The sequence below is a fragment of the Symsagittifera roscoffensis genome, chromosome 6 (assembly GCF_963678635.1).
Source record: "Symsagittifera roscoffensis chromosome 6, txSymRosc1.1, whole genome shotgun sequence".
Lineage (NCBI taxonomy): Eukaryota > Metazoa > Xenacoelomorpha > Acoela > Convolutidae > Symsagittifera > Symsagittifera roscoffensis.
Window position 1 is genome coordinate 41,758,927 of NC_087067.1, and position 11,281 is coordinate 41,770,207.

The 11,281-nt window shown below is 33.4% G+C and overlaps 3 protein-coding genes across 8 annotated transcripts in view; 2 read left to right on the forward strand and 1 right to left on the reverse strand.

The window, feature by feature from the left end:
- LOC134847564 (uncharacterized) overlaps nucleotides 1–11,281 on the reverse strand; it is a 318,779-nt gene that overhangs the window by 71,180 nt on the left and 236,318 nt on the right. The window lies entirely within an intron of this gene.
- The window catches only part of LOC134847567 (casein kinase I-like), a 584,249-nt gene that overhangs the window by 40,081 nt on the left and 532,887 nt on the right, over nucleotides 1–11,281 (forward strand). The gene's annotated exons all lie outside the window — the stretch shown is intronic.
- LOC134847839 (probable glutamate receptor) overlaps nucleotides 254–11,281 on the forward strand; it is a 20,993-nt gene continuing 9,965 nt past the window's right edge. Inside the window, exons 1-3 of one of the 6 annotated variants that reach the window (XM_063865071.1) lie at nucleotides 254–836; nucleotides 8,342–8,559; nucleotides 9,579–9,666. In XM_063865071.1, coding sequence (XP_063721141.1) covers nucleotides 8,386–8,559; nucleotides 9,579–9,666 — 262 coding nt within the window. In that variant the 5' untranslated portion in view covers nucleotides 254–836; nucleotides 8,342–8,385. Of the gene's footprint in view, nucleotides 837–3,640; nucleotides 4,376–4,508; nucleotides 4,677–8,214; nucleotides 8,560–9,578; nucleotides 9,667–11,281 lie in introns of those variants that run through there. The other 5 variants (XM_063865066.1, XM_063865065.1, XM_063865069.1 and 2 more) reach the window with 5 other exon arrangements.

Genomic DNA, 11,281 nt, shown 5'->3' on the forward strand with positions numbered 1-11,281 from the left:
GTATCAAACCCTTGGGTTCGTTTTTACTTTTGCAACTTTTGCAGATTCTTGAATGTTTTTGGTCCCGCGAGGATAAAAGTAATGGTTGAAAGAACCCGGAACAGACCAAAAAATGAGATAATCAAGTTAAAATTGAGTTGAACAGAACTAATAAATTTTGTTTTTTATTCGCCTGCAGCCTGTAATGAAATATTTACACGAGATCAGGGTGTCACAAATTTAATTTATATCTGATGACTTTTCCTTAGCGGCTGGCTTATTATTTCCCTGCTAATCCGTTTTGATATACGATGCGAAGCGCCTATAAAACTCGACTGAAGTACATTGGGTAAAAGGGCTCAGAAAAATAGTCGACTGGTCTCAGAAATTTATTCACGCCTCGTGACCTTTTCAACTATCACTGATTTTGTGTTCATTTTTTCTCCGTTCTGCTCGAAATGAGGTGTAAATTACTTTTTTCTCCCCCAGGGTTTAGGCGCGTTCATTTAATATAGTTCGGTTCTGTTTTGCCTTTTTCATTTGCTCATCGGGGAACGTTTCTTAGCTGGTAATATTTTCCATTTGCTGGTCAATTCCTGTTTAATGGTATTTTCTGCAGTAGTAAATTTTGCAGACTTCAATCACTTATCCCCTCCACTGTTACTTCAAAAGCTAATTCCATCTTACATCCCGCGTGAGAATCGATTGTAGCCACTGCAGAAAAATTATAACTTTACTTTGATCGAAATTATAACATCTATTGATCGAAAAAAACTTCAGGCCATCAGAATAATAGATAGATTACATTTCATTTTGGTTTCACATCAATACCTCAATACTGTTTTTTGTCTAGCAAGGTAAACTTATTTGTTACGGCAACTTAATTGGGAGGGAACTAACTTGGATTCGAGTTAGTTTGGGATTCGTTTTCAGCCATGATTCGACCTGATTTCTTAAAAATCAAGTAATATCAGTAATTTCGTCAGTGGACCACTTAGACAACTACGGCATTAAATTAGACAACCTCCATCTCATACATTTTTTTGATTAAAAAGGGATACCAAGTTTAATTTCAGAAAACTCTTTTAAAGTTTGTTAAGAATTTTTTTTCAAACCAAATCTATTCAAACTGAACTGATATTTCAAATAAATTTCTACCAGGAAATAAAAAAGCTTAAGATTTTCCGAATATTATTATGGAAGTTTTTGTTACGCAAAAATGTTGTCTCATCAAAATGAAAATTTGTCTGCTAACTGGCTGAACTGTTTACTAGGTCGTCTTTTTACTGCCACCTAACACGTCATCCCAAATAGTCTTAGGGGCTGGCAGTTATGTTGTTTCTAGGTTTCAACATTTTTTCAATCAGACTTGAGTACTTTACACGCAGCGCTGAGCAATTTTAACTCAACTTATTCCAAAGTGTGTTTTTCACAGCTATCGTTTATTCTTTTTTTTCCAATTTGCACGTATCGGCAGACCGTTTCAAAGTGTTTGTTTTGAACGGGGATGCTGAATCTCTGAATAGAAGTGTCTTACTATCAAAAAGGGAGCCTGTCTAAGATATGAAATGTACTAAGAGCAGAACATGACCAAAAGCATAATAAAAGAAAATGAACCTGATTAGTATTAGTTGAAAGGAAATAGAACCACAACTGCATCTGAAATTCAAACAACTCAGACAATTCGCAGCTGCTTATTGAGCGCAGTGGCGGAAGTAGAAAAATCATCTTTCATATGAAATAATGACAAATTTATTTTAAGAGCATGCACTAGTAAACTATTTGGTCATGCCTTAGCGAGTGTCAGGCTTGAAATGATTTTTGTTCCGAATTTCGATTAAGTGAAGGTTGTGAAGTAATTTGTTATTGATTTCGATGTGAAATTAATTTTTAGTAATTATTGTTCCGACTTTCGATACGAAAGGAACGGAGTATTTGTGCTGGTGGGTTTTTTTCCGACAAATTACGACTTTTTAACTAGCTATTTTTGACGGAAATTTTTAATATCATTCGAAAGGTATTGTTGTCATGAGCACAAATTTGAAAAGATATTTTACCTGTGATCCTTTTTCGTAAAGTTATGGGGGTTTAAAGGTTGCCATTTTGGCCAATTTGGGACAATTAACGCGCGATATCTTTCGCGATATTAACGCGTAAGCGGAGATTTAATCCGTCTTAGAAATCGTTCCAAGTTGGTTGAAAGAAGCTTATTTGACATAATTGACTTGTTACAAGAAGCGAAATCTATCCTTTTGTACTTTATATGGCGTGTGGGGGGATGTTTTTCATAAAAAATTTCAAATTTTAGAAAAAATAATTTCATTTTGTTTTATAACTTTTAATTTTTTGATGTTATTACTGTTCCATAAACCTTAAAAGGCAGACAATGCATTCAAGTTTTTGCCCTGATACGAGCAGTTTCGTTATTTTTAGAAAGTTATTTGGTTAAAAAATCTATTTGTCTTAGTAAACTATCTACTAAAAATATCTACTCAGGAATATTCCATCGATTTTTGTGAGACCGTTCATTAAATACTTCGAATTATTTATGAAGCACAAGACATTAAGACGACACATGATGATTAAATCTTGTAAATTCAATTGTTCAAGATTCAGCATAATCTCTCTGCAAGAAATTTGATTAAAATAATTGTGTGGAGCGTCGTTTTAAAGTCAAAGCAAAAGCGACTGTTTTCTGAACAGCTGTCGTCTATTTTATTGGACACCATTAATTACCTTTTCTACTAAAATTTTCTTTGGCAAAAAAGGTTTTTGGCTATCTCTTTGAACGATTTTCTTAACTTTTTTTGTCGAACTTCATCGGCAATCATTCAAACAAAAAATTAATGAAGTTCCAAGCTACGAAGTTTAATTTTGCGGAGCCGATAGTTCAGGTAGTTAAATTGGCCAAGTTCAGATAGTTAAGTTGTGTTTTCCTATTTCTAAAAGTACCTTGTAAAAAACAACATTAATATGGAAACATGAAAAAACTAACTTTGGAAATATTGAAACAAGTGCATTTGTAGAAACACATAAATTGCACCGATTTGAGCTGTAACAAGACTGCTCCTATCAGGGCGAAGCCCTGAAAGTTCCGACTGCCTTTTAACGTTTATGGAGCGGTAATAACATAAACAGCAAAAAAAATTAATTGAAATAAAATAAAATTAAAAACTTTCTTTTCTAAAATTTGAAAATTTTTCCATGAAAATTGAACCCCCACACGCCATATAAAGTACAAAAAGATAGATTTCGCTCCTTGTAACAAATCAATTATGGCAAATAAGCTTCTTTCAACCAATTTAGAACGATTTCTAAGGCTGATTAACTCTCCGCTTACGCGTTAATATCGCGAAATATATCGCGCGTTAATTGTTCCAAGTTTGCCAAAATGCCAATCTTGAAACCCCCATAACTTTACGAAAAATGATCACGAGTAAAATATCTTTTCAAATTTAAGCTCAGGATAAAAATAGCTTTTGAATGATAAAAAAATTTCCGTCAAAAATGGCTAGTTAAAAAGTCGAAATTTGTCTAAAGAAAAAAAAACTCACCCCGAGCACAAATATTCCGTTACTTTCGTATCGAAAGTCGGAACAATAAAAGCAGCCGAAGTATATTCCAGCTATCGTATAAATGATCAGAAAACAAATGCGTACTTTAACATCATTATCTCACAGTCATTTTAGGCTGGTTCTTACTACGCCTGGGCTAATTTATATGCTAATTTTGTATTTTAATATCGAGTGAAATTTAGAATGCTTGCAAAAACTACCCGTCGAAAAAGCAGAGAAAATTTAATGCTCATATTCATCCCAGGAAATGCAAAAATTTCCACATTTTTTCAGCGAGAGGTAATTTTATTGACATTCAAGAAGCCGCAAATTTGAACCCATTGCACTCAAAAGCATCATCCGTGAAAAAGGAACAAAATTTGCAATAAAAGTCTTCTTTTTCACGCCTTCCCACGGTAAAATACCTCGACCAGGGCGGTAAAATACCTCGACCAGGGTTCTCAGCTGATTAATGGCTCGTTTATAGATCGGCTGATTTATCCTGAGACGAACTATAAATCAAACCATCAATTCTAATTCTAAATTTCAGAACTAGAATATGAATTTCTGTCACACTGATTAATGGATTTCTCATCTGTCCAACAATTTTAGCCACTTGCTTCTTTTTTCTGCAGTTACCGCATTGCTAAAAGGGTAATATATACGAGGATACCTTTTTGTTCAACAAAAACTGTATTCATTATTGATGCAAAATTTATATTTCTATTTGATTCCAACCATTCCTGTATTTTTTGTCAAAGTACAGGTGAATTAGATTTAATACGAAAGAACGCAATTGATATTCATATTTCCTGAAAAAAGCAACTGAAATATTGTTAAAGGTAAGTGTGGAAAACACTAACTTTTGGGGCAATTTTGTTTGGACATCCTTAACAATTTCCACCACTATGGTAATAAGTAAAAATATTCACCCTGCAAAAGACTAAAAACAAAGGTTGTTCGTGTATAAATATTGTATCTAAAAAACGAATTTCCTCTTTTTGAAACAAATAGAGGGTTTAATTACAGTGATCACATTTTTAAACTTGATTTTTAGAGCTTGGTATCTTTTCAGCTAATTTTGACAACTTCTAATATTTTTCCGGAACTTGACCTGGTTGTAGATTTTTCGCCGGTTTTCAGGTAAGTTTCATAATGCTAACGATTTGAGCTCTCCCAAAAAAAATATTTTGCACTTAATCTCAAACCACAACTAAGTTTTGAAGAAAAAATGATCAAACTTCAGTTTTTGGACGCTTATTTTAAAAATTCAGTTCTTGAAAAGTATTTTTGTAGACCAGGGCTCCATAAACAAAGCTATTGCGAAAAACTTATATTCAGGAATGTTGTTTACAAGGATGGTTTTGAAAAATTTAAGAGTGAAAGTTGAAAAAAGAAGCAGTATAAATTACGAGCTGCTTTGAAAGCATTTTCCTTGCCTGAATTTTTCCCATATTTTTCCTTAAAAAAACGAGTCATTATTTAATATAACTTGTTCCTTAGATCCTAAAAAAAATGTAGCAAATAATGTGCAAATATCACAGATAAATGACAATTTCAACAAAAAACGGAGAAAGTTTCGAATTCTTTTTCAAAAAAAAAATTTGAGCCATCAAATCTTGTTTTTACGAGAGAGAGGAAAAACTTTCGAAATTTGAATACGTAACAAACTGAAATCAAAGTTTCTTTTTAAAGGATAGTCGGAACCAAAATCTTTTGAGATGCAAGTTTCTTTACTTAAATACAAAAATTAACCAAAAAAATTTAAGGTGTGTATAAGTAAACAAATATACTGGGCGACATTGAAAAGGCAACATCAAACTTAGATATATAAAAAAAAAACACTTTGAACATGTTTTTTAATTTTTTGAAGTGCAGGTAGTTTTTCCGAAAAGTAGTGACAAATTTGAGCTAACAAGTTACTTTTTGAGAAGTGAAACAATTCAGTGCAATAGACTAACTTTTTCTCCCTTCTTAGCCTTAGGTCCAAGCACAACTCTCTTCTTAAAGCTCAAAGTTTGTAGTAATTGAACGATGAGCTATCTATATACTTTTTAAAGATCGAAACTGATATCTCCTTAATTGTTTTAGGCTTTATATTAATTCAAGCTTGGAAATAAAATCAAAAACGCAACGAAACCTAAAGCAAACGGACTAATGCAAAATGATCAAAACTGTCTAAAAAAGCAAGTTATTTTTTTATTTTTAAGCCTTTAATTTGAGAAAATCATCAATTCAAATCATCGTTATAAGTTTTCATTTTCGCCCTATAAACATTAAAAATTTCCTTATTTTGGTTCAATTTTTTTTGTGCTATCTGAAACTAATTCCAGAAATTTTTTATTGTGAATTGTCATACGCCTCAATTTTCCAAATTACATTCAAATTATGACTGAAAGAGCTTCCATATGATATACCATGCCGCCAATGCCTAGATTTTTAGATACAATATTTTAGAAACTTTGAAAGTTAAATAAATTTTATGATTTAATTATTTAAATAAGGCTTTTATGATGACACTTCGACATCCAACTATAGTAAAAATTGTTTGACTGTATTCGGAAAACCATAAAATACTAATATAAACTACTGTGCGGAATTGTTAAAATGATAACAGTTAATGTCAAGTGCAACTTGTTTTTGATCGTTTTTGTTCCGACTTTCGATACAAAAGTAACGGAATATTTGTGCTCGGGGTGGGTTTTTTTTTCTTCAGACAAACTTCGACTTTTTAACTAGTCATTTTTGACAAAATTTTCTTATATCATTCGAAAAGTATTGTTGTTTTGAGCTCAAATTTGAAAAGATATTTCACCTGTGATCATTTTTTGTAAAGTTATGGGGGTTTAAATATTGCCATTTTGGCCAATTTGGGACAATTAACAAGCGATATGTTTCGCGCTATTAACGCTTAAGCGGAGAGTTAATCCGTCTTAGAATTTGTTCCAAATTGGTTAAGAGAAGCTTATTCGCCATAATTTCTTTGTTACAAGGAGCAAAATCTATCCTTTTGTACTTTGTATGGCGTGTGATTTTCATAAAAAATTTCAAATTTTAGAAAAAAATTTTTCATTTTATTTTTTCTTACATTTAATTTTTTAATGTTATTACTGCTCCATAAACCTTAAAAGGCAGTCGGAACATTCAGGGCTTCGCCCTGATACGAGCAGTCTTGTTACACTTCTGAGATTCTCTTTCTTCAACTATTTTGTAAATGATAAAACCACGTCGTTTTGTCTACTTTTTTCTATTCGATTGACTGATTTCAATTCAACTTGTCTTTCCGAGAAAATTGCCCAAAACAAGTTTTTTCATTTTATTAGATGATATATCATAAAAGATGCAACTTTTTTTATATAGAAACATCTTCATAGCGTATCATTAAAACATTCTTGTCTGCCATTTTTTGAAAACCACTATTTTAACAGATTTCAAGATTTTTTGTGGTTCATATAGGCTGGCTAAGTGTCTGCTGCCTTTTAGCCACAAGGAAAACTCCTTAATGGCTAACTATCGGCTGAGACCCACCTCTTTACTGGCGTGATTAAGCAAAATCAAAGCAAAAATTCGACACTCAATTTTTTGGAGTCGTTGCATCTGAAAAACTGGTTGAGCTTAGATTTGAAAGCAGTTAGAAAACTTGGTAATTCAGCTGGTATTGAAAATTTTGTATAAAAAATTTGTATTGGGCAAACTTGTGTTAATCATTAGAACTTAAAATATCTCGGATTTTTGTCTTGTTTGGATACAGTTGAAGGCAAATTGATCAACATAGAAGTCGCAACATTTCATTTTAAATCTGTAAAAATAATTTGCAAACAGCCCAGAAAATTCACCCCATAGTTTTCCATGTAGTTTTGTTTTAAAGTAAACTTTTAGTCAATTTTAAATTTGTATTTGAGGGAGAGGGGAAAGAGCGTTATTGGAATACCTAGTTATCTCAATATCTGTAATATTCCAATTTGATTTCATACCACCCACCAGTATAAAACTAATGAACATTACTAAAAAATTCTTTAAATACTGAACGCGACATGCTGAAATCCACATTTGAAGGAATCTATGCTAAAACAGAGCCGGTTATCTTAAAACAGCTGTCTGCTTACTATTGTATACCAATTTTCTCGTATCAATCATTACTTTTCTGCCATTGGGCTCATTCTCATCTTGGACCATTAGGCTTAATGCTCAGCCTCTATTACCATTTAAAAAGTTTTTCGCTTTTGAATATCAAAAAGTCAATTTTTGCAAGTTCTCAAATTGTATCAGAATCTACAATTCGAACCAAATTTTGATAAGTTCTCAAAGCAACTTTATAAAAATCAGAAATTCTATATCATAAGTAAATATTTATTCTGAAATTTGACAGATACAGTTTGAACCCGAACTCGGCTGTATCTGTTAGATTTCAGAATAAATATTTATTTTTGATATGTAGTATCTGATTTTTATGAAGCTGCTTTCAGAACTTATCAAAATTTGGTTTGAATTGTAAATTTTGATACAGTTTCAGATACTTCAATATTAGGTTTTGCTTTTACCGAGTTTACAATCTCCCTATAAAATTATTTAGAGAATAGATTTTTTACTCGTTTTGAACCATTATTTTCAGAATTTTGCATTATCAAAATTTTGCAGTTTTTGCAAGTTGGCTGTGCATAAATTCGCTATTTATTTTTAGAAGGGCAATCAATCACTTGGAGTGTTTGAAGGAGAAGGGGTTGCTTATATGATCCTTTAAGCCAAACAAAATAACGTCGGTACGTGGGATTATTTACAGTTCCGGTTTTGTTTGTTTCTGCCTTCAGCAACAACCAGCAGTTGACGAAATCGACCACCTTTGACTGGAGTCATGGATCCAAAACTGATTGGAATGGCGGTTCCTCTGTTGTTCCTGATTCTGGTTAGCTACCCTGAACTGGTGTTGAGCGAGACCTTAACAGTGACTACTATTGAGTCAGAACCCTTCTTGAGGAAACATGATGACGGAAAACTCAGTGGATATTGTTATGATTTGGCCCAAAAGGTAAGGTTACATAATGATTATAATAATGAGTATATACCGCTAAAAATTTACCTTGTTATCTTGGATTATGTTTAGATGTTGTTACTATTACATATCTGTAACCAATGGCGGATTTAGGGGGGGGGGGTGGGAGGCGGACGCCCTTCCCCCTACCCATAACCTCAGGGATTCTCAGGGTCCCCCCTTTGGTACTTTTTAAGAAATCCATTTTTGGCCGACCGATCCTAAAATTTTTTAAAGGCACCTTCGGCGCCAATATATATTAACTTTGAGGAGGAACGCGCGCCAAAAAAACGCAATTTTTTTTGTCAAAATTTTCCAAAAAGTGCCCAAAAACCGCTTTTTTGATCTGTTTTTTCAAAAAATTTCCCTGCGGCGCAGAAAAATTGGCCACAACAGCGTCTTTTTAGTGCATTAGAAGAGCTCGGAAAATCAATTTGGTCGACCTAAAAAAAAGATCGTCAAAATTTTCAAAAAATTTTGGAAAATCCGCCTCCCCCCTCGAGAAAATCCCAGATCCGCCACTGTCTGTAACAGTAACAAAACACGGATCTTTTTAAGTATATCCTCTCTTTTGCAAAAAGGGGGATATTCGTTACTAGGTATAAAATTCTGATATGCTTAACCATTGATTCATTTCTTTATAGGGGGATATTCGTTAGGTACCCGAGGGGGGATATAGTTTAACAGATCCCAAAACTCAAACACAACCCAACATAATAAGGTAAATTTTTGGCTGTTTACACTCAGCTCGTTTTTTTGGCTAATTTATTTACGCTCAGATAAGACATATAACGGATAAATAATGCTAAAAGAATAAAAAAACGTAGATTATTTCGCAAGTGTGATAACTTAATAACATCGAAATTGATTGCGAGCTTTTTTTTGGGCTGGTAAATGTGCAGGGTGTTGCATAGAAAACCAAACTCTTTGAATTCGACCGTCTTTTTTTCTAACCGATTCTTTTTGTTGGTTGTCCAACAGTTGTTCAGTATCATTAGCCAGTTCGTCTGTTTCAGCTCAGCGAGCAAATGAACATGGATCTATCTATGAAGCTAGTTGCGGACTCTCAGTACGGACAGCAGACGGACGAAAACACCTGGACTGGTATGAATAACCAATCAGAAAATCATAACATTGGTGTCCGGTAGCTTCACACATAGCAAAGAATTTTCCGACTATATCTTTATTGTTTAAAAAAATGCGCAGGGGGTAGGAACAAAAATTTGTTAAAGAAATCTTCAGTTTTTTTTTACAAATATATATTATTAAATCAAGGTGAAAGCAGCAGCGTGCCAATTTTGAATCACAGGGTTTTACTTTCAGCTTTATGGCACCCTATTTCATGACACCCATTAACATCTTTTTTTTTCAAAAGGATCTTTTGGCGCCAAAATACGCTAAATTTGGGGGAGAGCGAGCGCTTAAAAACGCTTAATATAGTTTCAGTAGTCAAACGTTGAACAATGTTATTAGTTAAACACTATAAATTACAGTTGAACACTGTAAATTAGCCTAAATGTTAATAAATTAGCCTAAATTAGCCTAAATGATAAACTTAATAAATAGGTTTAAAATCACTTCACTCTGGCGGTTCTGTTGAAGTTTTGATAAACTGATTGGCCTAGTAGAGATAAAAAGAATCTAAAAAGCTTTGGTCAACATGGCAGAGTCAGATAGTGAAAGTGTATGGTGAAGCGTTATGACATAGTGATTTCATTCGCGTCTGATACAGACGGGACCCGCACTAGAGTTTCATGGATAGCAACCGATTATATTAGGTTTTCTTGAAAGGGAGTGTGAGGGATGTCAAAGCAGTGGCGGATGCCAAACGTTGGGCAAGCAGTGGTGTACATGAGGACTAACATGTTCATTTGGGTTCTAGTTTTTCGGAAAATTGCAAAAATTAGAGTAAACATTTCACATTGGCAAACATACTCAATTTTCATGGATTAAGTCAAGCAAAAAAAAATTGATTATAGCGAAGCCAAAACTGGGTTATAATCGATTATATTGTATTATAATTGTTTTTTCATTATTGAAATTGAAGGATTAAAACACCCTAAAAATCCATTTTCATGGTTAAATGGGTCATGAAAATCGATTTTATGGGTTACGTTTAATGCAATCGATTATTCCCCATGAAACTCTAGTGCGGAGAGTGTGTGTCTGCGAGTGAGAGAGGAGCTGAATGAGAGAGCCTACAGGGAGAGGCAACAAACATTAATCATAGTTCATGATATTCAATTGCTTGCTTGACTTTGGAAAGAACACTTTTGAGCTGAGTCTTCGCTTGACTTTTGCACAGATTTTAGCTTAATGAAGTTAAAACGTTATTTTTCAGGATTATTTTCGAAATTATCTTGGTTTATAAAAGCTATTCGAATATAATGAATAGTGAGATCCCATCAACGTCCAATCAAAATAAGATGGGATCAAACGTGAAAATGCAGACGGGATATCGAGTTTTTAATAAAAAAAACTAGATGTGAAACCTGCTCAGCTAGAAAAGGCGGTTGAAAGGGTTAAGGCACTAAAAAGTACTCTAGTAAAGCTTGCATAATAACTGCTAACCCTCGTTGCTACTCGCCTGGTGCAAACCTGGTTAATGATGTAATCGGTTTTTTCTGGAATTAAAATAAAAAAACTGCTTACCCAAATGGAATTAAAACATATCACGAGTTATGTGGAGACTTTGATGATTCCTACCTCAGTGTAAAAG